The sequence below is a fragment of the Podarcis liolepis genome (genome assembly GCF_965112155.1).
Source record: "Podarcis liolepis genome assembly, chromosome: 5".
Lineage (NCBI taxonomy): Eukaryota > Metazoa > Chordata > Lepidosauria > Squamata > Lacertidae > Podarcis > Podarcis liolepis.
Window position 1 is genome coordinate 32,499,841 of NC_139556.1, and position 26,853 is coordinate 32,526,693.

The 26,853-nt window shown below is 45.2% G+C and overlaps 1 protein-coding gene across 4 annotated transcripts in view; it reads right to left on the bottom strand.

Annotated features, from left to right (window-relative positions):
* The window catches only part of LOC310706801 (broad substrate specificity ATP-binding cassette transporter ABCG2-like), a 29,727-nt gene that overhangs the window by 954 nt on the left and 1,920 nt on the right, over positions 1-26,853 (bottom strand). Inside the window, exons 2-17 of one of the 4 annotated variants that reach the window (XM_083503083.1) lie at positions 24,295-24,385; positions 16,501-16,610; positions 16,063-16,277; positions 12,524-12,583; positions 11,454-11,571; positions 9,945-10,100; positions 9,133-9,290; positions 8,488-8,639; positions 8,167-8,259; positions 6,011-6,198; positions 4,962-5,113; positions 3,871-3,960; positions 2,820-2,944; positions 1,832-1,986; positions 1,071-1,160; positions 310-362 (exon numbers count right to left, since the gene is read on the bottom strand). In XM_083503083.1, the coding sequence (XP_083359209.1) occupies positions 310-362; positions 1,071-1,160; positions 1,832-1,986; positions 2,820-2,944; positions 3,871-3,960; positions 4,962-5,113; positions 6,011-6,198; positions 8,167-8,259; positions 8,488-8,639; positions 9,133-9,290; positions 9,945-10,100; positions 11,454-11,571; positions 12,524-12,583; positions 16,063-16,211 (1,739 nt within the window). In that variant the 5' untranslated portion in view covers positions 16,212-16,277; positions 16,501-16,610; positions 24,295-24,385. Of the gene's footprint in view, positions 1-309; positions 363-1,070; positions 1,161-1,831; positions 1,987-2,819; positions 2,945-3,870; positions 3,961-4,961; positions 5,114-6,010; positions 6,202-8,166; positions 8,260-8,487; positions 8,640-9,132; positions 9,291-9,944; positions 10,101-11,453; positions 11,572-12,523; positions 12,584-16,062; positions 16,278-16,500; positions 16,611-24,294; positions 24,386-26,853 lie in introns of all 4 variants that reach the window. The other 3 variants (XM_083503081.1, XM_083503082.1, XM_083503080.1) reach the window with 3 other exon arrangements.

Below are 26,853 nucleotides of genomic sequence, written 5' to 3' on the forward strand. Positions count from 1 at the left end.
GTTCTCTTGGAGCCATCCCTCCTTCTCTACCCTTCCAATAGCAGAACGGGGGGGGGGGGGAATGCCAGGGTGGATGGAAAGCCCCTTGGGCTCCACAGTATCCTATGGCCTCATGTTTCTCCAACACACCACTGACAAGGGAGGGGAAATGCAAGCCCTGGAGGTGGAACACTTACTTTCCCATCCAGCTGCTCCCAGCCCCAGCTTTTGGTCCTGGCTGGTGTGAGACCAGCAGAGCTCTGGATTTGCCAGCTTTTCTCTGCTTCCCATCCCCCATTACATTGCTCCCCCCAACAGGATGGTTTTTACCTGGTAGAGTTCAAGTAGAAGACTCTTCCTTTAAGTTCATTGATGGTCAGAGCCTGAAATTGAAACATGCATTATACAAACGCAAATTATTGGGGTGGGGGAGACATTTCTGACTGTCAGATCACCCAGTTTCTGGGTGCTTTCATATTGCAAACCAATTCAGGTATCAATTTGTTTGCATCATGTTTTTTTTAAAAAACACGGGTAGATTTTCTGCAAAAAGTAAATCTGGATTAAATTGGGGTGGGTTAGACATTTTGATGCTGATGCCACAGCTCAGGCTAGAGTGGATGTTACAATAAACTTGCATGAGCATCAGAACCAGTTCCAGAATCACCCATTTGTGACACTTTTCTCCCCAAGTGCATTTTTGTCATTGTTATTTTTTGTAAAAGGGAAAGAAAATATAACTGGAGCTAGGTGTACAAACCAGTGTTTGTTGGCAGGTGGGAAGTGTCTGAGCATTTAACCCAGTGTTTCTCAAACTTGGGTCTCCAGCTGTTGTTGGACTCCATCTTCCTTGACCAGTGGTCCTGCTAGGTAGGGATGATGATGCTGCAGTTCAGCAACAGCTGAAAACCAAAGTTTGATAAACACTGATTTAATCATTTACCTACCCACTGATTCTCCTCCTGGGAGACTCTCACCAACCCCTTCCCAGCAGACTTCTTTCCAGACCTGTAGGGCAGTTGGGGAAATAACCTCAAAAACATCTTGGGGAGGGAGCTGCAGTTGGAAAAAAGTCAGTCCCTGTGACTCACATTCATGCCATATCTGTAGATACTAATCCATTTGATCCAGGACAGCCAGCTCAACATGGAATTGAGGTTTACAAGAAACCCACCAAAGACCTGCAGGATATAGGATGTCCAAACAAACAAGTAAATAATTAAAGACCACAGTAAGAACTTAACAAGTCCCAAGGGGTTCATTAAACAGTGACAGGCACTTTGAGTCATCCTCCAAGTTTGGAAGCATTAGCTTTCGCTTTTGGTTAACCACCAATTGTGGTGACATTAGGAGTACCAAATGGATTAATTTTCAACAAGCCGACCTTCAAACCACAGTTTCTGAAACTGGCTTGACTAACCATGACCAACATTAACCACAGTTCCAGACTGTATGGTATGCTGCAATTAGTGTAAGCTAAGGCTTCCAAACTCCTCCTTGGGAGGGAGTGGGGAGCAAAAGAGCTCTTTAGGGGACTGGGCTCATTCACATCTCGCTTAACCATAGTTTGATGTGACATTTGGATCTAGCCATTCTATAGTTTGGCTCGAAGTCACAGAAGCGAGCAAAGCAATGAGGGACAAATACTTGGTGCTTTTGGGGCTACTGTTTGTATCTGATTTCAGTATCTTAGTTTTGTCTTTTGCTGTAACGTCTAACTATACCCTAGAAATTTCATACGCAGAGCTTAAACTCCGGCAGAAACTGTTTTGTGAGTAGCCATGCACGTTATTAAAAAAGGGTGCACCATCCATATGAATGTTTTGAAGAACTGAAAAACAGAACAGCTTACCATCATGAAGACGTATGGAAGGGCAATCAAGAGGTTGGCAATGGCAAATGCATTGACACTGGCGCTCACTAGGAAAGCCATGCTCACTGCTGCAAGGTTAGTCAGGCTAAGAGACAAAACGTGCAGGAAGAAAGATTCTGCATCATATTTGAGACCTGGAGGTGGGCAGAAAGAGAAAAAGTTGCATGGCACCCTTCAAACCCTTAGCTTAGGGATGGGGAACCTTTGGCCCTCCAGAAACTGCTGGGACTCCAGCTCCCATCATTCCTGGTCACTTTGGCTAGGGTTGATGGGAGTCAGGAGTCCAAGAGCATTGGGTGGGCCACAAGTTCCCCATCACTGTCCTAGCTCATTTAGTGCTTCTATCCCTGCATCCATTCGGGTTCTCCTAAGTGGCCTTTGTTGGTTGTTTCTCTTCGTAAGTTTCCTGCTTGAGGAAATGGATTTGTGTCTTACTTTGGGCAAATATTTATGTGTTACTGACTGCAGGGCTGACACTCCTAAGAGAACAAAAAGGCACAGCTGATGATGTACTATTCAAGGTTGTGAGGGGGTGGGGAACAGATCAGAGGCATATTTGTGTCCAAAGACTCCTGCTGAAGAGAGATTTCCAAGCTTTGTTCATGTTTGGCAAAGAACAAAAGGCTCACAAAGGAAGAAAGAGAACAGTAGCTGGCTGGATTCACGCAGTCCACCATTCTCTGCAAGAATCCCAGCAAAACCAGCAGATCACGGTCCGCTCCTAGATGACCTGTTGGAAATTGGTCTAACAGTGAAACATGGCCTACTCTCGGCTCACACTGTCCTTGATGTGTTTGCTGACCTTTTGAATTGTGTGTGTTTTTAAAAATCCTTAATTTGTGTCTTATTTCCCCCCCCCCAAAAAAAAAGATTTGGACTGGAAGAAATGTCACACTCCCCACCCCTTATGTCACCACTGCCACCACCAGTTGATGGTTCTGATCAAATAACATAACACTTTACTCACCCATCATGAAATAGGAAATGGAAGAGAAGAGCAGGACAGGCAGGATTCGATTGGGAACGAGATCAGCAAACACTTTGGCTAGAAAGTATGCAGATGTCCTATAGTAACCTCTGGCACTCTCATGGCTAGAAAAAGGAAAAGGAGGAAACTCAGGGTTGTATCCGGTTGTGTCTCCATACCGACAGAAAGCTCTTTGGTCCAGTTGACGTTGAAAGCAGGGAGAGGCTAATATAGCCGATTCCCCCTTCCCTCTTTCATGCAGCTGCATGAAAAATCTGCAGAGAACCCTCTAGGATAGCATGGGAGGAGAAATGCGGGGAGGGAGGGCCGCAAGAGGTAAAAAAATGGGTAATATTTTTCAACACCATCCACTTTCCTGGAACCCATCAGAGCCTTTGATCAGCAGAGGGACACAAAGATACAACAACTCTACATTAATGTATTTAATGATTTAAAAAGCTGTGCCACCAACACGGGATTCAACAGGTGAACAAGGTTTTCAGGAAGGTGGATCAGAGACTGTTTTAGGGTAGTGCGCCATGCTGCAGGGGGTGCCAAAACATTGCTGAAGAATGGAATGGGAGAGGTGCTGAAATTTGAGAGCCCCAAGTCCACCACTGGGTGGATTTCCATCCCCGCCTATAAAGAACAGTGTCACAATGGAACCAAAGTTCCCCTTGAAGCAAGACAGTGGAATCATCTCTCTTGGAGACATACATATTCAGGGTCAAAATACTCTCGGGGCCAGTGGTTGGACCGATGGCCTTTCCAGTTCTACAATCCTATCTCGAGGTGCAAGGCTGGGGCATGGAAGGAAAAAAGAGGGGGAGTTGTTTTTACAGCTGATGATTTCAACCTTGCTCCCACTTCTAATCCTGCAAGCAAAATTTGGAGAGGAAAACCTGCATTGGCTAGCTCCTTGATGCTATAATTACACCACTACACATCTAATTAAATTTGAGACTCTGCAGGCACAGTTTTCTGGGAAGGCCATGGTACTGGGCATGCCTATTACAGAATGGATTTTCTCGGAAGCAGGACTGCTGCTCACATGAAGAGCTTTCTGTCGTAGATGAAGAGCTCCACAGCTGACAAGTTCCCAAAGATCTGAGTGAGAACCATGAAAAAGAAAGCTCCTAGCCTGCAGCAAAAAAAGAACAGATGTACGAAAGAAGAATTACATATAACTCTGTGCATGCTGCAATTATGCAGGAGTGCAGACTGCGGTATTTAGTGCAGAATTCCACTGCCAGCCACCCACCCACTTTATTTTTAAAAGGGCAGGTTTCTAGCCAGTATGAAAGTAACAGCTTGAAAATGCATAAGAAATGCCTACTGATACTGGAAATGTCAGAGAGGCAGTTGAGTAAGATGTCCAGTGGTTAGAAGGGTCCCTTTCCACAAGTCAAGTTAAAACTGCAACTGTGCAAATTAGCAGTAACAGCATAATAATTCTTCATTCTTTCATTTCAATTCCCTCCCTTCATTTACTGCATTCACATATTGTATGGATTTTATATCAATTAGGGAGTGGACAAATCTGTATACTTTGGGTTCTCTCTGTATCTCATTTTTCCAGTCTGCAATCCTGCACATTTCCACATCATTTTTTGTGATTCCCCCCACCCCTCACTCAAATGCTCATAAGAATTTGTCAGCATTTTAATTCACATTCTTCCAAGATTTTTGCATGCATTTTCTTTATTATAATACATTTTGCATGTTATTTTCACTAATATTTGCATTTTTACATACAACTGTCCCCCAACATACACACATTTATGTACACATCACTGCAGATGTGAATGTCAAAGGAGAGCTGTGTTTTGGTTTGCAAATTGTTCCAAGAAGTGCAAATTATGCAGTTGCACATCAAAATGCGAACTGCCCCTGATTTTGCCCCCATCTCTAATCCTGATGAGATACTCTGTTCTCACAGGATTGCATCCAGAGGAAACTGCCAGGAGTCAGTCTGGAACTATAAATAGCTTCTGGATTCACCCAAGCTACAATTGCTGAGGAGGCCCATCAGGACGCTCAAAAACATGTTAAGCTTCCCACTGGACATGCTAGAACATGGGAGAAAGAAAGATGGTGAAATGCTGTGCTCTAGGGCCACCTGAGTAGGAATGAGCACCTTACCTGTTCTGTAGGGCTTCTGGCAGAGTGTCCGGGATTTGGTAGTAAATGAGCCCCACCAACAAGGAGAAGACCATGCCCAAAAGGATCTGGCCAATGGAGGTCTGAGGATTCCTCAGCAGATGCTTCACGTTACGGCAGCTCACAACATACAACTAGAGAACAGTGTGGCATTAATATCTTGACATGAGGGGTCTCTCTCCCTACTTCTTGACAATTCCCCCCCTAAAGATGTTGCTATCTGTGAAAATGTCCACCTTCCCAGCAAAGTGGTGTCCCATGTTTGGGACAATTATCTGGAAAAACCAAACCAAACCAAACCAAACTAAACCAAACTGAAACCTTTTATGTCATAAACAGACTAGATCCACTGAAATGGACAGTTCAGTTCATTAATTGTTATGGGTCTGCTCCGAGGAGGACTTTGTCGGGTACAATCCTGCGATTGCGCTGCACACAGCCTCGTTGTTCAGGGCAGGCGTGTCGTCATCTACAACGAGCTTAATGATGTATCACATTCCTCATTCAAAGTGGCAGACATCACTCTTAGTAGTAGAACGCAAATCAGAAGCACTGCCACTGCTCATATGGCATATGTACAGTCACAGAGTTTGCTGCAAGCAGCAGAAGGCAAAACTATAGTAGCTGTTGATGCTGATGTGAGTTCTAAATACAATATTGGACACAGAGCTCCAGCTAATGAGAGTTGGGGGTGTTTTGGTCAATGATTTAGGAAAAGGAGGATAGCCCTTCCTTGGCAGTTGTATGGAGATTACTGTACAGAATCATGGAGTGGGAAGGGTCATGCAGTCCAGCCCCCTGCAATGCAGGAATCTCAACTGAGAAATGGCCATCTTAAGAAGAAGAAGAAAGATTTTTAATGTCCCCACATTTGGTTAAATAGGTAGAGAAAACAAAACTGATCTATGCAGATCTTAGCCAAGTTTTATTACAGGTTTATTTGAATGGATCAAGGCAAATGTTGTGCTTATTTGCGGATCCGTCACCCTTTCTCTGTTCCTGCCCCTGTTCCCAGCCCTTTCCCCCTTCACCTGTTGGGCAAATGAGGTGGCATAAGTGGCTTTTGATGTGGTAGCATCGCAGCCTTGGTTCTGGAACGACTGTAGGTTTTTCAGATCCTCTTGCAGCTGCTCATAGTAGGAGGACTGGTGGTAATAACTGGAAAGCGCATTCTTGTCAAGGGAACAATTGCTGGAGAAAAGGCCATCCTTCTTGTTGCCTGCTTCAAACAAAAGGTAGATTTTTAAAAAATAGACAGTTTATTCATCTTAAGATACAAGCGGTATGACCCAGTTCCTACCAGCCCAAGGCATTATATGTTGCCGGAGGCGAAGGACAAGATAGCAGCTCCACATTCCCCATGCAAAAAAAGGACTGGACTGGCAGTGGAATCTTCCTGCAACAACAGTGAGGGGGCGGCACCCCACTCTGCACCTGTGTACAAGGCCCTGGGGGTGGGCTGCAGACCAGACCACACCATTCTGCCCTTCGATACCTTGCCAGCCCTTGCACACCAGCCCACTTGGCACCTAGTCAGCCATGGTGCCAGCATGCATCCCATGCGCTGAGCAACGTAAGTGCATGTGTAATGCCTGCTGGAGGGCGTGGCCAGGTGGGATGACCACCCCCTTCCGGCCTGCTCGCTTAATAAGGGACATTTCTGGCAGACCGCTTCCTCCCCACCCAGCCTCAGTTACCTGCTGTTTGAGGTGGCCATCTCACTTTGTCTAAAGGTGGCACTTTTCCTGATCAATCCCAGTTAAAAACGAAGGTGATTTTTGTTAGCTATCTTGGCATCAGGTCGCAATCCATCTGTTCACATCAGCCACCCATGCCAGCTACCAACAAAGCGACACTTGCAAAACTGCCAGTGCAGACCCCCCTCATCCACCCGCCAAGCATGCAGGTGGCAGGTTCACCAGCAGGACGCCTCCTGGTGGAACCTTGCAGAAGGCTTCCAATTGTTCCAAGGGCAAAGCGAGTCTGGATCCCAAGCTACTCTTAAGTCAGCGCTGGCTGGCAAAGGGTCTGAGTCAGGCCCAAATGCTGCATCAGCCTGAAACGGATGTAGGGATTGGGCCAAAATTGCTCCTGACCCACCACTTTTCACGGGTGTCACTGTGGGTAGCAGGTGTGGCAGAAAATCCACTGCTCTTCAGAACCTCAGTGGTGGCAGTGGCAAATTGCAACTGCTTCTGCCGGAAACTTTTTGTTTTTGACAAGACATGACTGCAGCCAGACTCAGGGCAATTTGACCAGGGTGCCCTAAAAATAGCATTGTATAGGGCTAGTCTAATCTTCATTATACACTGGGAAGGAGTATCCAACGATCTTCAAAATTACCCATCATTTCCGTGTACAAAGCTCTCATTATGGCTCGTTTTCATGCGCCTGTATAGTTCTGGCTTGCGGGAGACCAGCAAAGGCTGATCTCAGTGCTATTGTGGTGTTAGTGGAAAATTAAATTTCCCAAATGGCCGTATGCCATCTCCTACTTCAAGCCTGATGCAGACACATTAGTTTCACTGTGGGCTGCATTGCTTCAGTCTCCATTTATTAAAGGCTGAGCATAAAAGGCACAGGACAGAGTACACAGAAGGGATGGTAGCTGATGATAATTTGGCACTGTTAATCATTTGTTGGATGGCTAGTTCCTGGGCTCAGCAATGGGCGTTTTCTGTTCTTGTCCCTGATAATATGTGGAGTCTCCTAATCCCACCATTCTGTTAATGGTGGGATAATTATAATTCTCAACAAGGGTGCTCAAATAGTTTCATTAATCGTTACACCTCACTCCTGTATGGCAGGTCAGTATTAATATATCCATATTGCAGATGGAGGCCTGACGCCAAGAGCATGTGGCTAGTCTGCAGCCAACAAGGTTCTTTCAAAATGAGGGGAGATTTGATTTGAATCAGATTCACAGCTTACTCTTTCAGTCCCTCTCCTACCGTTGTTCTCAGGCTTACCTCCAAGCAAAGGTAGAGCAGCGGAGGTACTTGTGAGAATTTAAATGTTGCCATATCTAATGGATGGTCTCTGTCCTTGGGAAGGCAGGCCCTGCTGTATGAAAGTCAGGCTTCCATAACCACAACTACAACCATTATAGTTTGGGAAGATTACTCTCCCCCCCCCCCGACTCCCGTTCTCAAACTAAATCAATTACTGGAGGGGGGGGAACACTCACCCAAGTCATGTTGAGGCTGGGACTGTATCACCTCCCCACTGATTACATCCAGAAAGAAGTCCAAGGGATTGTTAAACTGCTCACACTGATAGCCTGGAATTGAAATTCATGTGAGAGGGAGACACACAAAGACAGGCCTAACATCACCTTCAGTTCAGGGCATCTCCTGCCACAGCTCATGATGATTTACTGGACACAGAGAAGAAATCAGAATATTTTTACGTGCTGGCTTTAGAAGTTCCACCCTGTCTTTCAAAAGCTCCTCCAGAAGTCATAGGTGCTTTTTGTTTCTTTTCTCGGAAAGACACTTTTCTTCCTTACCAATGCTATTGAAATAAGTTGTGGCTTCATCTGCTGCTCCTGCAAATATTATTTCTCCCTTGCTCATCAAGGTCAGATGGTCAAAGAGCCTGAAGATGGAGTAGCGCGGCTGATGAATTGAGAAGACCACCGTTCTCCCTTTCCTGGAAAGTCTGCAAAGCAAATAATGCTTAGTTGTTGGAGTGAAAGAGGTCCTTATAGCACATGGCTGCCACCAGAAAGCGCTCAGCAATTGCTGAGTTCTAGTCCTGGCATTGTGTTCCGAGGACGATGTGTGACTGCTGCTATGCAGATAGGTAGTCTTTCTGGTAGTGTGTTAAACGCCAATAAATAATGTGCATTCATAAAAGAAAAAATTGTATGCAGATGTTGCTTCACCTGCAGCAGATTTCTCTGCCATAGAGGCAAGCTGCTTCTTAAACTGGACGGTGGCTTGTCTCTTTAGCAATGGGGACTGCTGCAGTAGAAACTGCATGTTAAGCTCTGGCTGTACGAACACTAGTTTCCCATGCATGCATATCACTCCGCTGCCTCATAAGCATTTTTTGGGGGGGGGGGTTGAGTGGGTGTGTGAGAGATCTCTGCAGATTTATTTGGGTTTAGGCATTTTTATTTTTAGCAGAGACAGAATGCACAGAAACTCACTGGTGCAACAGCTGCATGATGGCGTTAGCTGTGTTGGCATCCAGCCCTGTGGTTGGCTCATCCAGAAAGATCAGGGAAGGCGAAGTGATCAGTTCCATGCCAATGCTGCACCGTTTCTTCTCACCCCCTGAAACGCCACGCAGGAATTCGGTCCCAATCTGACGCCACGGAAAGAAGCAGGGAGCGTGGGAAGAAAACGATACAAAGGCTTTAAAAAAATCCATTGAATTGACTTTCCACCAAAGACAAACTGTAACCCAGCCATTCTACCATTTCCTGTTTCATTAACATTCACCATTCTAAAGCAGATGCTGAGAAGCTTGGTTCTCTGTGGAAATCAGGGACAAGACAAGGGGATGGGCTTCTTCTATTACCTTCCTATGTAAGGGATCCTCATACAAGCACAGCCCTCGTGCAAGAGCAGAGGAGGAAGTCAACCTGTGTCAGGGAATATGTAGCGTCTCCTCTTCACAAGGTAAGTGTGGAGCAGGGGCTCATGGGGCTGAATAGCTTCCAAAGAGGGAGACTCCGGCACAAAGAAATCTAGCAAGTTAGGGAGAAGAATAGGCTGGGACCCTTCTCTCCAACGTGCCAGTCTTCCATATACAGGAGAGTGTTTTATCATGCAAACTCCCACCTGCAGCCTGGAGCCCCCAAACAAGCTTTCCTGAATGTTTGTAAGAACTGGGCCTTCTCTAAGATGTACAACTCCAGATGTCACGTAATCCCTGAACAAGGACCATGATGGCTGCGGCTGATGGAAACCGAACTCCAACCAGCTCTGGAGGGCCACAAGTTGCTCTGTGGCTTACCTTGGTGTCTGCACAGTCCTGTAGGCCCAGCTCCTGTATCACAGCATCAACCTTGATCTTCTTCTCTGTGTTGCTGTTCCTGTTCTGAGGCAGCCGCAGGTTGGCGGAGAACTGGAGGTTCTCCCGGATGCTGAGGGTTCCTGTCAGAATGTCCTCCTGCAGGCCAGGGAAAATCAGATGCCTTAGGAAGCGAAAGGATTCCCACAGGGGAAGGGGGACACATTGGATAAGAGCACTGAGCAACACCATGCTGAGCAACACCAGCTTCTCTTCGGGCAAGAACTTGCTGGGTATCAGGCAGGATTACACATCCAAGGCCTTTGTTTGCATGGTGGATCTCTTCAGTGTAACAGAACCAAGGCACCCATGTCCCACCGTTCTAACATGCTTACAACCCCTGGCCAATAGGATTCAAGCAGAGCCTCTTCGTTTGAGCTGGTTGACATGAGGGAGCAAAGATTGTGAACCATACTGTGCAATAAGCTGGAATATACCTGTAAGCAGTGTTCACATTACTATACACTGAAATGCAACATAATATATGCAAATTGATTAACATTTAATTCAATTACAATAACCAATTGAAAATAAAATAACCAACGAGCTACAATAACCAATGTTGTCTGCTTCCTCTGCCCCCTCCTTTCCTTTGATGCAGCTGTGCAGGAGATTCAATTTCCATTAATCCCTGGTTTAGCATTATGCTTGACCCCTAAACTGTGGCTGATGTTAAGCACTGTTGGTTTAAACAAGCCAGCTTCATAACCCTGAAGTTGACTTGTTTCAGGCAAGCCAAAGTGAACACGAAGCTTCGTTTATCGGGTTCTGATGACACAACCAGCTGTGCCTATGCAAAAGCAGAAATAAAAGCTTCTAAAATCTGCCTTGCAGACATGCATTAGGAAGGGAGAAGAAGTGCATGAGCCTGAATCTTCCTGTGGCCTATCCCCATATGGTTTAGTGTGAGTTGAGCCAGTATCCCTAGAGGCATTTTTACTGTACCAAGATGCATCTAGAATATAAATTCTGTCCCTGACCGTCACTGAGATGTTAGCTGGACATTACATACAAATAACATGGCCCTGACACCATCTCCTTTTCTTCTCCCCCCTCCAAAGAAGGAGCGTGGGGTGGGGGTGGGGCTTGCTCTAGGGAGGCAACAAGAAGAGAATTGACTCTTCCTTGATCTTTGCTTCTCTGCTCTGAAAGCAGAGATTTCCAATGGAAAAGCGGCTGGTCAGAAGAAAGTGAGTGTCTAGCTTCTTCTACATGGTGTTTCCATGCAAACTTCTTAAAGGGAATGCCTGAGGTGGGCCATAATACCACTGTGATTTCATGAGGCTGCAACTCATTTCTTTTTTTTAGTTTCCTGAAATTATGTTCTGGTAAATCCAATGGGTTAGTATATCCATATCCAGAGTACACTTGTTCAGATTATTGGTTAACTTCAATTAACTATAAAATATGTGAACAAATACAAAAAAAAGTTGCACATAAAGAAGAGTTTACCTGGACCACATAGGCAGAACACTGATGAAAATTGGAGTCTACCAACTTTCCATCCATAAATATCTGTCCACCTGTAAGCCCTTTGGGGTCTTTCCATCCTGCTAGGACATCGAGGAGCCTAGAGATGGGGTGGAGGGGAAGGAAACAAGTCATGATCAGCTCATCCCTCTGTTCCCAGGGGCTCTTGGAATAAAGAGGAAGGAGAAGAAAAAAGAAAGGGAGGGTGCGAAAAGCCTACAAAATAAAGGAAGAGAAGGAAAAAACAGGGAAGAAGATTTTGAATGGAAAAAGCCGAGAATAAAGGAAGACAAGGGGAAAAGAGGGGTTTGGGTCTAAAAATAAAAAGAAGCCCCCCCCCAAAAAAAAAGAATTGTAGAGGAGATAAGGGGAAAGATACTGTAGAAAAATGATGCCAAGTAAAGGTATTACAATCCTGATTGAAGAGTTGAAATGGAAATAAAAGGAGGAAGAGCCGAGCATGATGTGAATAAATGTTTAAAAATATATATAGAAGCAGCAGAAGAAAAACAAGACAAATCACAGAGAAGAGTAAATTTTGAAGGACTTGTTTATCCATGTTCTGCTTATCTAGCTGCTTTCTCTTACAACCTCCTCCCCAGAATTAATATTCAAACTTCCTGTTCTCATAACATCCGAAGAAAGAAAGACAATGGAATTAAGAGACTACAGTAGCCCAGTGTAAGACTACATGTCTGTACTGAGATGTAAGTCCCACTGAGTTCAATGTGGGGAACTGCACTCAACACACGTGATCCCGCAGTGTGGAGCCTCCATTTTAATAAGCATCCCACCCAGATGCAGAAAACGCATTGGCTGCACCCAAATGCAAACAGTGACCAACAGGAACTGTGGCTGGTTGCAGAAGTGGATGGCTGAGCACCTTCCCCTGGGAATGGGCAAGCACCATTGTCTGTGGGTGGAAGAGCTGCCAAGAGAGAAGAGTAGGTGGGCTGGAGGCAGGAAACTATTGCATACAGAGGGGAAAGTGCAACTGGGGCATGAGTCATCCCCAGGACATGCAAAACACAGGTATGAAGGACAAAACTTACGAAGTTTTCCCACTTCCGGTTGGCCCCAAGATGGCATTCATCCCAGGCTTCATAATACCACTGCAGAAATAGAAATGGGTTGGTGCCAGTTCCCAGACCAAACATTTCTGAAGTGTATTTTGCATGGAAGGAGCGTATCCACCCCCATCGTTCAGCCCAGACACTGAGGTCCAGCGTCGAGGTCCTTCTGCTGGTTCCCTCACTGCGAGAAGCAAAATTAGGGGGAACCAGGCAGAGGGCCTTCTTGGTAGTTGCGCCCACCCTGTGGAACGCTCACCCATCAGATGTCAAAGGAATAAACAACTATTTGACATTTAGGAAACATCTGGAGGCAGCCCTGTTTAGGGAAGTTTTTAATGACTGATGTTTTAATGTATTTTTAATCCTTTGTTGGAAGCTGCCCAGAGTGGCTGTGGAAACCCAGCCAGATGGGTGGGGTATTAATAAATTATTAATTAATTAATTAATTAATTTCTAAAGTTACAAATTGCCATGGGAGTTTTTTTTAAGCACTGAAGATCTGCCATGTGTCAGCAACAGTGTGAAAAATACCATGTTGGTGTGGCAGTTTTTATTTTACTGCCATACCAATATTACCTTTCTCTTCAGAAGACCTATCCTTCCAGCTTTTGTGATATACACACAACCGATTTCATCTTACAATTAGTGGCTGGAAAGATAAATCAGCAAGGATGATTTGGGCACTGGTTTGCCCCCTCCCACTATCTCCCAATCGCCACCGAATGCATCTAATAGCCCAGTGCTGGGAAACCTGTGGAACGCCTGATGACGCTGGACTATAATTCCCTTCAGCCCTGATCAGAGTGGCCAGTGACTGGGGGTGGGAGTTGCAGTCCAACAACATCTGGCAGGCCACACTGTCCCCAGCCTTGCAATAGGCCAGCAATAGCACAATTCTTTCTGAGCAGACATGCATAGTCTCGCTGAGTCGAAAGGCACTTACTCCCAGGTAAATGTGGAAAGGATCTTAACTTGAATTAGATAGAAACAGTGGGTGATATCCGACAAAGTCATACATGGCCGGACAGGTCAGTTGATTAGAGCATGGTGCTGATAACACCAAGGTTCCAGGTTCGATTCCTGTCTGGGACAGTGGCATATTCCTGCACTGCAGGGGGTTGGACTAGATGACCCTCAGGGTACCGTCCAACTCTACAAATCTATAATTCTATGATTCCATGGAGTAAACCCATTGAAACTAATGGATCACTGATTTTAATGAGTCTACTCTTTAATACTGGATATCACCCAATGTCACTGAGGCTGTGTACACACCATATATTTAAAATTCATCCCTCCTTCCAAAGAACCCTGGGAATGTAGTTTAACCCGTACAAGTCCAAGCAACCTTAAACTACAACTTCCAAAATTCTTTGGTGTGTGTGTGTGCTTTAAATGTATGGTGGATATGCAGCCTAATCATTCGTGAAAAGGACAGTTTGTCACTACCAAAGGTCATCTTTCTTTGCTGTTGGCAAATTATGTTTGCATAGTTGCATGATTTCTAGCACAGCAAAGAAGCCTGGGATTTGTGCTCTCCTGAGGAGGCTACGTTATCTTCTGCAGCAAGTGAAAAACATCAGTCCGTTTTCTTGTTTTTGTTATTAAGAAAAGTGCAAAATGTTATTCGAAAAAGAAACATCCCAGAAGCCAATTTTGCTTATTGTATGTGCAAAAACGTTTGTCGATACATTGCACTGTAACAAAGCGGTACAAGATTAATTTGCTGGTACAAATTTGCTTATTGAATTTCTGTCTCCAGCTGCCTGTTTCACCTCTTTGACTGGCTTGAGGCCCGGTCTCCTGCCCCATCCTGCAATCAATCATTTTATCAGATTGCTGACAAGAGTTGTGCTATTGCATGCTCACAAAACAGTGTGCCCCCAAAAAGTGAAGAGGGAAAAGAAATAAACAGAAACCCAGCAACCAGTCCCGCCTGCATGTGAAAGGTGCAGCATCCAGTCTGTGATACATCCACAATATTTTGATTGTGGATGAGTGCCCTTTTATATTTCACTCAGATTCCCAATAAACCAAGCCTATGAGGAACAGCTGAGGGAGCTGGGGATGTTTAGCATGGATAAGAGCAGACTGAGAGGAGATATGATAACTATATTCAAATATCTAAAGAGCTATCACATAGAAGATGGAGCCAGCTTGTTTTCTCCTGCTCTGGAGACTAGGACCTGAAGCAATGGGTTCAAGATACAAGAAAGGAGATTCCGACTAAACACCAGGAAGAACTTTCTGACAGGAAGAGCTGTTTGACGGTGGAACAGTCTTCCTTGGAAGGTGGTAGACCAGGCATCCCTATCCTTCGGCCCTCCAGATGTTTTGGACTACAATTCCCATCATCCCTGACCACTGGCCCTGTTAGCTGGTCCAGGTTGGGGGTGCTTGTGGTAGACTCTCCGTCCTTGGGGGATTTTCAGCAGAGGTTGGATGGCCATCTGTCCTGGGTGCTTTATTTGATATCCCTGCATTGCAGGGGGTTGGACTAGATGACCCTCAGGGTCCCTTCTAACTCTACAATTCTATGAATATTCAGCATTTATATAGGGCTTTGGAGTGCTAAAATCATTCCGCATAACTTGATTCATTTATGTCTTCCTTGTAAGAAGTTATAAACAACTCAAGATATAAAATACCAGAGGGTGTGCATTTTAAAACTTGAAAAGAATATACAAAACAAAATAAGGATAAACAGTAAAGCATCTTCAGTAGTATCGACAACATGACTGGGTCACACTACAGGAAAAGCTTGTGTGTATAACGAAGTTTTAACTCGGTATCTAAGCAACATGACCACCCAGAACAGGACACCCAACAAATATGTACGGTGTTATGCTTAGAGCAATGATGTGGAACCTCTGGTCCTTCAAATCTTTCTGGATTCCAACTCCCATCAGCCCTAGACAGCATGGCCAATGGTCAAGGAGGATGAGACCTCTAGTTCAGCAATGTCTGGAGGGTCACAGGCTCTCTCCCCCTGCCCTGGTATAAGCATAGCTCCACTTGTTGGACGTCCAAAATACATGAAGCAGTGCTAAAAGTTCTGCTCCGGGTGGTTATGGAGTGAGCGTTGGAGCCGGGTCAAAAGCACCTCTCCTGTGGACTGCAGGGACCTGGCAGTGGCTCTTCAAATAGGCTGGCCTCATTCTAATTAGAGTTACAATTCCCAAGGCCTTAAACCTGGTCTTATAGCATGCTGGCAGCCAATGCAAATTTTTTTCCAGCCACAGGGCTCTATGCCAGTGATAGGCTGCTCAAGTCAGGAGACACCAGCTGCAGCTTCCAGACCAACCTCACGGGTAGCCCCCTCCCCCTTATCTCAGTCCATCTTAAAACAGCTCTGCAAGGTAGGCCAGTGCTATCCCCATATTGCAGATGTGGCACCGAGGCTGGGAAAGTAGTTCCCGTTGCTTTCCGAGCGAACTGAATGCAACCAATTTAGTCCAGATCTAACCCCAGTGTCCAAGTACAAATGTAATTGCCGTTTGAAATAGCAGCTGGCTTACCTGACATCCCTGAGAACTTCCTTTTCTTCTTTTCCTTTGAAAGGTAAAGTCCAGCATGTGGTGACCAAATAACTAATGTTCTGGAAAGCCAACGTTGGGCCATGGACATTCAGCTGAGTAACAGCATCCTGAATATTTGCAAGCTCCATTCCAGGCAGCCCCTTCGCGTCAGAATGGTGGGAGAAGACACAAAGGCTTCCCTTTTAGTCAGTCACCTGAAGGGAACAGGACATGCAATGCTTTACTCTTTTCACTGTCTCGCTTTGCCTCAGCTCATGCACCTTTGCTATCTCAAAAGCAATCTTACTTTTATCTATTACACAGGCTCGAAAGTCATAATTCAGACAAAGTCCTTCTCAGTCAGGCCTTGTGCAAGCAGAGTTTTATGAATAATGATCCAGTGCTATTTTTCCTAGAAAAGGAGGCTGTGGAACTCACTATGAACGTCTTCCTTGTTCTCTCGTAATGGCGCTGGCACCCACCTGAGAGGTGCCAGAACTGAGTTCCGGCTGGGGAAAAGCTCCGGATAAAATAGATCTCTGTTGCCCCTTGAGGAAACGTACATTCATAAAGAAACAATAATAGAACATGCCATAGCTGATCAATGAGCCATACAACTCAGCAGTCTACCTCTTGCCTAGGGTATGAAGGCAGCAGATCCACTTCCTGTTCTGAGTCCTTTGCATCTGCGACCTAGATTTGCACTATGCTTGAGCACTAGAGGTGTACTTTCGAATTTCATGGCTATTAGACATCAGCAGGTCGCATTTCCTGAAGTGTGGCTATCATTATGCAAATAGTGAAATGACATCAGGAAGTGAGTCATGCAGAAACGTTTACTCTTTGACATGTTGCTATTTTTATAAAAAAAACCCAGCAACGATGGGAATCTACATGGAATGTTGTGTCTTTCCGCTGCAGAGATCGCAGAAGATGTGGTCCTGGAGCAAAAATCACCTGTGGAGTTACTCCCAACTCACTTTTCCCTTTCATGTGAAACATTCAACATGAGTGTGGCTCTAATGACAGCCAGCAAGATGAGCCCAAGATCTCTGTGTACATTAGGAGTGTAGGAGAAATTCATTTCAGCCCCTGTCCAAATGAAAACCTACGTAATTCACACCTCCTCAAACACCATATGAATGCAGACACAGCTATCCCCTAGAGCTCACACTTCCTCAAATTTTACAATGCACTTCTCCAATCAAATAACACATATATTAGGGGGCAACGGACCTAAAAGTACACGTGTTAGTGAACATATAAAAATGCATCATTATGAAAAATTACTTTGCAGAAATGTGTGCATTAGGGAAAAAATGCACTCAAGTGTTGGTGGATTTTCATGAAGGGTCTTTAAAAAAGTTATTATGCAGGTTCCCAACTCCTGCATTAAAGATTTTTGAGTGGCCATCCGCAATGAGATGCTCTATTGTTGAACTTTAATTCCTTATTTTTCTTTTCCAATACTTTTTAAAGTTGCAACTTGATAAAATACTTGAAGCAGCTAACAACTAATAAAAAGCAAAATATCGCGTTAAAATAATGGTACGTTAAAATGACAGCAATAAGTAGAAACTCAAATCAAAAATCAAAAATCACAAAACAGTGCCTTTAATATCACAGCAGATTCAGGAAATAGATAGCAACTAAAACTTTGGGTTTCAGTGGGGAATAAATAAAAAATTAGACTTGGGATTTGAACTTCCTGTTCAAATTTGGATGTTTCATTTCCTGAGCCAAAGTGCCTTGCAGCACAATATTAGGCATTTTACTCAGTTCTCAACATGTTCAATGCAGCTTACTGCCCAGGAAGTTTTTTGTTGTTTTTTTAAGGGTCAGTAGCCCTAAATCACTGGAAGAAAACGAAGGTATGCCATTATTATATGTGGACAGCAGGTGGCAGTGTTTGCTCACAATTACCATTCTACAGGAAACTTCTCAAATCAGCAGTCAGCTTTGGAGAAAAGCATCTTACATAGTCGGAGCAGCAGGAGAATACATTTAAAAATAGTTTTCTGAATTTCAAACCCTAAGGTACCAAAGCTTGGAAGCTGGTATTCTACCATCCAAATAAGATACTTGTGGTTTTGGAGGCCATGTGCTTCCCCCTCCAGCCAAGGAGAAGGGAGGATTAGCACAAAGGTGGCATTAAGGTGTCGAGGTGAGAAAACAAGGTACCTGGTTGGAAGGAAGGGAACTCCGTGTCCCTCTGCAGAGGGAGGGACCTTCTCCCATCATTATTCCCAGCTGGAGGCAAGCTCAAATATACATGCATTTGTTCATGTTTGTTCCTTACTTCTCTGTTCTCTTCTTCCCTTCAAGCTTTTGCTTTCCCCACTCCTCCAGGACAGTAAGCAGAGATTCATTTTTTTCTTTACACTTACAAAACTCTAAAGCAGGGATGGAGCACTTACTAGCATGGCCAATGGAAGCTGGATTTTCCAGCAACACCTGGAGAACCACAGTTTACCCATTGCTGCACCATGAACACCATGGCTTGCTTTGCCCTAAGTTGACTTAGCAGTGAACTGGGGTGAAACTCCCATGCAGTTATAACAATGGGGGACGTGACGTTGGTGTCTTTTGCAGCAAATCTGTCCAGTCTGCAAGTAGTGTGTGTCTGTTTAAACACCTGTGTGTACAAGTCTGAGAAACCTGGCCAGGCCAGGCCAGGCGTCAGAGATGTGGGCACCCAAGTGTATAAATTAAACAGGTGAAAAGCAGCTGCAGAACTTGCCATTTCTTACTACCAGGGCAGTTGGAGAAAGACAGCAACCCAGCACAAATCTACAGCTACCACTTTCTAGCAAAGCAATTCTCCTTCTCTTGAGGGGCTGAGTAACGGAAGGCATAAGTGGGAGCTGCGGCAAAATGCTGCAGTGACTAAGTGCTCCCACATTCTCAAATTCCTAGCCAGGTCACGTCCAGGAGACTCCGTTCTGTTCCACTGTTCCAGAAAAGTCAACAGTGGCCCCCATTTTCATTGGGGCTGTGGAATATGGGGAGTGGGGAGCTACAGTAAGGGGTTCTGATCAGACCCAGAATATGTCTTGTTCCACCAGGGGTGGGGGGTTAGGGAGGAGTCCTCCCACTCGCTTTCCCCTGCATGATTACTTTTTTCTTTCTTCTCTACATCCCACTTCTCCAAGGTGGCATGCATGGATTCTCCCACCCCACCCTTCCACTTTACCCTTACCACAACCCTGTAGTTAGGCTGAGAGACTAACTGGCCCAAGATCTCCCAGCGAGTGTCATGGCCAAGTGGGGATTTGAACCCTGGTTTTCCAGGGCCCCAATCTAACATTCTTGCCACTACACTCTGCTGGCTACCAGTTTCTGACTTGGACAGAGGTGTGCCTGGAGTGAGCGTCTCTTCCGCAAGCTGACTTGACTGTAAGGGCAGAGAGTCTTGGGTGCCTTTTCAAGCCTCTGTTGCTACTTTCCCCTTTGACTATTTTTTCTCATTAAGCCTTCTAGTGCTGCTTTTTTGGGGGGGAGGGAAGACACCTTTCTTTGAGCCCACATTAATTAGTTTCAGCTGTCACCCGGATCCGGGTTCTTCAATTACTCTGCGCAGCTGCTTTCCCCAGAGGTTTAACCGCTTCCTAACTAGCACAACTCGTAGTTCGCAGAGTGACCACAAATGTCCACTTCTTTCAAAGGCAGACTTTATTCAGCACTCTGAATGTGTGGAAGCTGCCTCGTGAATAGCTCAGTGCTTGCAAATGTTACCTGAAAGACCACCTGCCCCTGCACTACTCTAAGATCACTTGGATCAGCCTCCGAGAACCTGCTGTCTCCTATCAGCCAGCGCTGCCAGTCGTCAGGGATGATGAAAGTTGTGGTTCTAAACATCTGGAGGTTGCCAGGGCGGTGAATAATGACTGACATCATCTTGGGAAATACTATTCATGGTATCGCACCCTACAGAATACCGTACAAGGGTGATCCCGCAATGGGCACCTTCTCTTATTGCCCCTATGTGATGGAATGCCCTACCCTCTTGCCATAGGTGAAGCAGCAATCATCAGTTGCTTTGGGACATCTTGTAAAGACTTGTCTTTTTGTCCAGGTGTTCCCTGACCCATAGGATTGGACTCTTGATTTTATTTGTATGGATTTCCTGAATTCCTGCTTTCATACTACTGCTTTATTGCTTTTACCTTTTGTTTCAATAACAGTGAAGACTGTTTTCATGTTTTAAATCTGTTTTGAGATCTAAAATAAAAAAATGGTTTACAAATACGATAAATAAACGTACATGTGTATATTGAGCCTACGTAGAAGCTCCTTGCAAATCAGAAAGGAGCCGTTTCTCAGTGGCAGAGAGCATGATTTGCTTGCAAAAGGTTCCCTGCTCAATCCCAGGCTTCTCCAGTCCTCAGGGATGGCTCAAACAGCAGGTCGGGTGAAAAACACTCTGCTCAAGACCCTGGGAAACTGCTGCCATCTACTGCACTGTCAAATAAGCCGCTTACACAACATGCCTTTAAAGTGAATGCATTCCCCTCCCCCCCAAATCACAGGACATGTAGTTTCTTATGGGTGCTGGGAATCATAGCTCTGTGAAGGGGTAACTACAGTTTCCAAGATGCTTGTTGCAGGGGTTAGGCGCTTTAAATGTACGATAGCGTGTATGCAGCCATAGTCTGACATCTTCTGATTTTCAACGCATGTTCTAATCACGATTTAAGAAAAATGCTGAATCTCTTATAGGTGTGTATGTGTTCCAAAACGGTTCAGTTTCACTTAAAATGGTTCAACTTCCCCTTTTTCAGCATACATATATTAATTTTCAGTCTCTGGACTTGGGGCAACCTGGAAAAGTTGACTTGCATTGTCTTCCAAACATCAAATATAGCCATAAAAGCCCATCACCATCACCGTAGCCCAGTATGATTTAGGGATTCTAATGAAGCTAGAAAGCAATGGATCACAAGTAGTATAACACCTGGCATGTTGGAGATCAGTACTCTTTCCAGGTGTCCCAGTGTCTAATGCCCCCTTAGAATTATTAAGTTTCCCCAAGACAAATTGTCTAGGTATTGGGCTGCATTTCAGCTCAGCGAACTTCTAGTGGGGCACGTCCTCATCTCATCATTCACCAACATCAGACCAATTAGCCCTCACCCCATCTTACGGCACATTACACAGAAGCAAACCCAGCTTTGCCATCAAGGGCTTACTTATCAAGGAGTTGTGGCCAATCCTCCGCCTTGACAAGTATATCCACATGACTGCAGATGTTTGCAAACATGATGTTGTCACATTACGCTTTTTAGGCATGTGAAACCCCCTGAAACCTAATGTCTGAATGGGCCCTTACCATTCAGGTCATCTGTAAACTGCAATGTCCCTGCTCTTCCTCTTTCCTGTCCCTTCTCCCCCCGCCCCATCTGAAGCAACAGAAGAGAACAGCAGGCCAGCACCAAGTCACGATTGTTGTTGGGTGTTGGCGAGAATAAATGGAAAGAAAGAGGGAGAGTTGTGAAGAGGTCATTTTAGAAGCTCTTTCATTGCTTTTCTAACTTCCTTCTCAGTGAGAGGGGGTGGCAGAGTCCTCAAAGCAACATTGAAAGCAAGGCAGGATAATGTGTGCCTGGCTGAGGCAAGGAATCCCTGAGTGCGAACTGCAGTGTCTTAATTATCAGTCAACAATTACTCCTTTCAGGGTGGAACATATGGTAGATGGTTTGCTTAAGAAAGAAAACAAAAATACTTTAGAAACTTAAATGATGTTGGGAAAATAGTCGAAATTGCTTTAAAGGGATTGCGAAGGGGGAGGCGGCACGCTCAGGATGCAAGTCCCGCACGAGTCAGCTGGGCTGGGGTTTGTTTTGAAGGTGTTGCTCCCACAGCACACGACCGGGATTCACTTGCTTGTTTCCTAAGCAGGTCACTTCTGGGGGAATGTCCTGTCCTCACAGCCAGACCTTTTGAAGCAATCACAGGAGCCGCTCCCAGGTGGACCCGTGAACAGAACCCTCCATTTCTGCTGTGTTTTTGCTCATGGAGTACACGGTTGCGTCTACTCCAAATAGCTATACTGGCATGAGGTGAACAAATGAGGAGCCAGGCCAAGCCATGGAACAGGTTGGAATTTCAGACAGTGGAACCCCACCATTTGTTTAAGCCAGCACTCATGCTCAAACTGTTTGGTTCTGCTAATATTAAAGTAAGTTCGGCACACTTCATCTTTCGCAGAGTTCATATGAAGGAGGGGCAAAGGATTGGCAGACCTCCTCACAGAGAAAATTTGGGAATTCCAGTGTAACAAATTCTACAGGTGTTTCCGCCTGTTGCAGGAGGCAAAGCGTATCGTGACACCATAACAACTAATAAATCTGTTGTCTTTAAGGTGATGCAAGACTTAATGTTTTTTAGAGGAGCGTGCAACTCCATTTCTGCCTCATTCCGTCTGCAAACACATGAGGAGGAGCAGAGGTGAAATGATGCAATGCCTTTGGATTGTTCCTCATGGGAATGCAGTGTAGGCCAGAAAAATAACTGGTTAGTTTTGTGCCTTCCACAGCGGCTTCAGCTGCAGAAGTCAATGGGTGAAGGTTTTCATAACATGGAGAAAAAGGCTATCTTCTGCGCACAGGACTGGCTCTACTGTTAGGCAATATGAGGCATCTGCCTCAGGCAGCAGATGCTAGTGGGTGGTGAGAAGGAACAGTAACTGCAACACCTTAGCCATTTCTTCTTCCTCCAGCACCAATGGTCACTCAAAAACTAGGGGGGGAACTACATGAGGGAACAAAAAAAGAACATAGCAGTAGCCCAACAAATTTATTTGCATGTCTGTCGCCTGGAACAGCTGATTTTAAGAAAAGGAAATGCCACAACTGAGCTAAAGTCTGTTTGGAAGTTTTTGTCCCTCCCGTCCCAAATATATTGCGGCTAGAATTCTATGCACGTTTACTGGGTAGTAAGCCCCGCTGAGGTGGTGCTGTGGTCTAAACCACTGAGCCTCTTGGGCTTGTCAGTCAGAAGGTCAGCAGTTCAAATCCCCACGATGGGGTGAGCTCCTCGGTCCCTGCTCCTGCCAACCTAGCAGTTCAAAAGCATGCCAAAAAGTGCAAGCTGATAAATATGTACGGCGGGAAGGTAAATGGCATTTCCGTGCACTGCTCTGGTTTTGGTGTTCCGTTGCACCAGAAGCAGCTTAGTCATGCTGGCCACATGACCTGGAAAAACTGTCTGCGGACAAACGCCGGCTCCCTCAGCCTGTAAAGCAAGATGAGCGCTGCAGCCCCCGAGTCATCCGCGACTGGACTTAACTGTCAGGGGTCCCTTTTACACCCCGCTGAACACAGAGGGGTTTGCTTCCTAATAAGCTCACACAGTATTGGTCTGAACGAGTGTGACTGGTTTCCTGAGGGTGGGGGAAGAGAGGGAGAAAAATGAGATTGTTCCTCTGAGCCAGTGGTTCCCAAAGGGTGTGGTGCGCCACACTGGGGTGGCAGGAGAGGATGGCAAGTGTGGCAGGAAGATTCAGGGACAATTAAAGAAACATTTAAACATTTCAGTGTAGTATAAGATAGTATCAAAATAGTTTTTATATATAAAAGCAGAAACAGTATCCATGCCTCTCTTCAAGAGCATGAACTACTCTTCTACAGTCTCCACAACATGGTGTGGTGAACAAGGATTCTCAACCGTGTCCAGTAGGAAAAATCAGGAAAGAGAAAGGCTTCTTTATGTTGATTAGGATATGAGAGTTTGTTTGTATCAAATAAGACCTAATGTAAATGAGATTACCCGGCAAAAGCCAAGCCTAAAATCCTTACCAATTATACACATAAAAGAGCAGATCCAATTCAACACCACCCCATTAAAAGAGAAGCAGAAAATTAAGGTCCAAAAGGCTTGAGCGAATAAAACTGCTTTTGCCAGGCATGCCTCCCTGGGGAGAGCATTCCGCAAGTGGGGAGTCACCACCGAGGAGTCCGTTCTTGTGTTGAAACCCTCCACGGCTGCCTCGGAAGGGGGCACACGGGGGCGGACTCTCAGGCCAGGCAAGCTCTGTAGACCTAGCATGGCCACCTGTCATAGAGGCTTTAGTTGAGATTCCTGCCCTGCAGGGGGTTGGACTAGATGACCCCCGGGGTCCCTTCCAACTCTACAATTCTATGAGATTCTACTGAAGTGTTTTTTCAAAGCCTGCCTCTCTTTAATGGAGGACACACAAGCCACCACCTGAAGTAGCCCGATGCATGCTCTTACCTGAAGAGTTAGCCCCATGTACAGCCTCTTTCAAAACTGTGCTTCTCCCAGGACCTCACCAGAACGGTCTGTCAGCACCAAGCAGTTCCACCTACCAAATATAAATGCACACACATTAATGCCTAAGTCATGCTCTAGTCTATGTCTGTAATATTTTCAGAAGCAAATTATTTCACCACTTAAATAAGGGCTGCATGCACCCCATGCATTTAAAGCACACGACTTCCACAAAGAATCCCAGGAACGGTAGTTTGTTAAGGGTGCTGGGAACTGCAGTTCTGTGAGGAGGGCAAACTATAGTTCCCAGGATTCTTTGGGGGAAGTCATGGGCTTTACATGTGCTTTGAATGCATGGGGTGAACGCAGATCATGTACTTCCACTAGTCTCCGCCTCAACCTGCTGTGGGGCAAAATGACTTTGGACAGCTAATGGAATGCAGGAAACCAATGGAGCCGGAGGCACAGTGGCTCATTCAGAGCCTCGGCACATAAAAAGGTACTTGTTTTATGGATGTGCATCTGACATCCCAATACTTGTGCCTGCTTGAGGCTTCACACACATCTGCTGATATCAAAGGTGGCTTCCAAACAACCATCATCGTCTCTGTCAGCTGCTTGTTCCAAATTATCTCACTACTCTGCACAGGCTGGGAACTGGGTCAAGAGAGCAACTGCAGGCATGCAAAATCTGCCTGCATGCACCTTGGGAGAGGTTGACCTTTCGGTTCCAGTAGCAGCCCCTCATGCACGGCTGTGGCACACATGTGTGGATGACCCCCATATTCCTACATTGCACCCACAAACAACAACTACTGTGACACTGCAGGTCGATTGCTGCTGCTGCTGCTGCTGTGAATTGCAACCCAAAGCAACTGCAGAGTCCTAGGTTGGGGGAGGCTGGTATAACAGGAGAACCACGCCATGCACACTTCTGATATGCTCCCATGCCTCATGTGTGTGCCTGTAACTTAGCACAGGGTAGGGAGACTCTGGCCTTTCCAGTTAGACTTCCCTCACCCCCAGGCAGCATGGTCAATGGCCAAGGATGCTGAGCATTGTGGTCCAGTGATATCTAGAGAGGCGCATGTTTCCCAATCCTGCTGCAATCAATTGAAAGAGTATCACCAAAAGGGTTAGGATAGGAGTTTCCAAACTATGGTGCACAGACCACCATTTATTCAGGTGGTCTGTGAAGAACAGTGGCCACAGAGCATTAGATGTTCATATTGGTTTTAACTGTTTTTATTGCTTCTTTTATTCCTTATATTGCATCTTTATTATTGTTGTATTTTGTATCGTATTCTGTAGAATCCAAATGGTAACATGATAAAGTACAAATAATTGAAACAAAAGAAGCAATAAAAATACAATTAGAAACCAGACAGAATCTAGTACAGAGCAATACAGTTGCAACAGCAGGCAGAAAATTTGTTATGCAATTTTCAAGAAGTTGCTGTGTGGGTGAAAGGTCTGGGAACCACTGGGTTAGGATATTTGTGTAACTGCAAAGACAATTTCATATTTACATGTTACATCTTTTAGTGTAGGGTGTTTTTTAATGGCTTAAATCTTAAAGGTTACACACAATAAACAAAATCATTTATTGGGTTTGACAACAGGCAAAAACTATGGCGTTCTTCATAGCTCAGTCGGTAGAGTCACGCGTTGGGCAAAAGATTCCTGTCTTGCAGGGGGTTAGACTAGATGACCCTCCAGATCCCTTCCAACCATACAATCCTATGATTCTACACAGATGCTCTTATGCTGGTGCAAGATGAACTTGCAGTATCTCCAAATCTGGGAGAGTTGTGTACAGCTATTAACCAAATGAAAAACAACAAAGCCAGCGGACCTGATGGGATACCCCCCGAGGTCTTCAAAGTAGGTGGAATTGAACTTACACAACAACTTCACAAGCTCATCGAAACTTCACAAGCTCATCGAAAAAAATCTCGGAGAGAGTGGAGATCCCAGCAGACTTTAGGGATGCCAAAATTATCACTCTTTTAAAAAAGGTGATAGAATGGATTGCAGAAACTTTCAAGGCATCTCTATTAGCTGCGGCTGGCAAAATTCTTGCAAGGATCTTAGCAAACCATCTCCTAACAATATCTGAGGCTACCCTTCCTGAATCTCAAAATGGCTTTTGACCTTCTAGGGGGACAGTGGACATGATTTTTGCCGCTCGACAGCTTTAAGAAAAATGCAGAGAGCAAAACCAACCCTTGTATTGACCTGACTAAGGCCTTTGACATTAAATCATAATGCCCTGTGGACTGTCCTTCTGAAAATCGGCTGCCCAGATAAATGTGTGAACATCTTTCGGCTCCTCCAAAACATGACAGCAACAATTGCAAATAACAATGGCTCTCAAAATGAACCATTCACAGTGGCATCAGGTGTTAAACAGGGTTTTGTTATCACCCCAAATCTATTATTTTCATCACCATGATCCTACACTTTGTTAAAGGGAAACTCCCCACTGGAGTAGAAATAATTATCAAACAGATGGAAAGCTCTTTAACTTGAGTAGGCTGAAAGCAAAGAGCAAGGTTACCA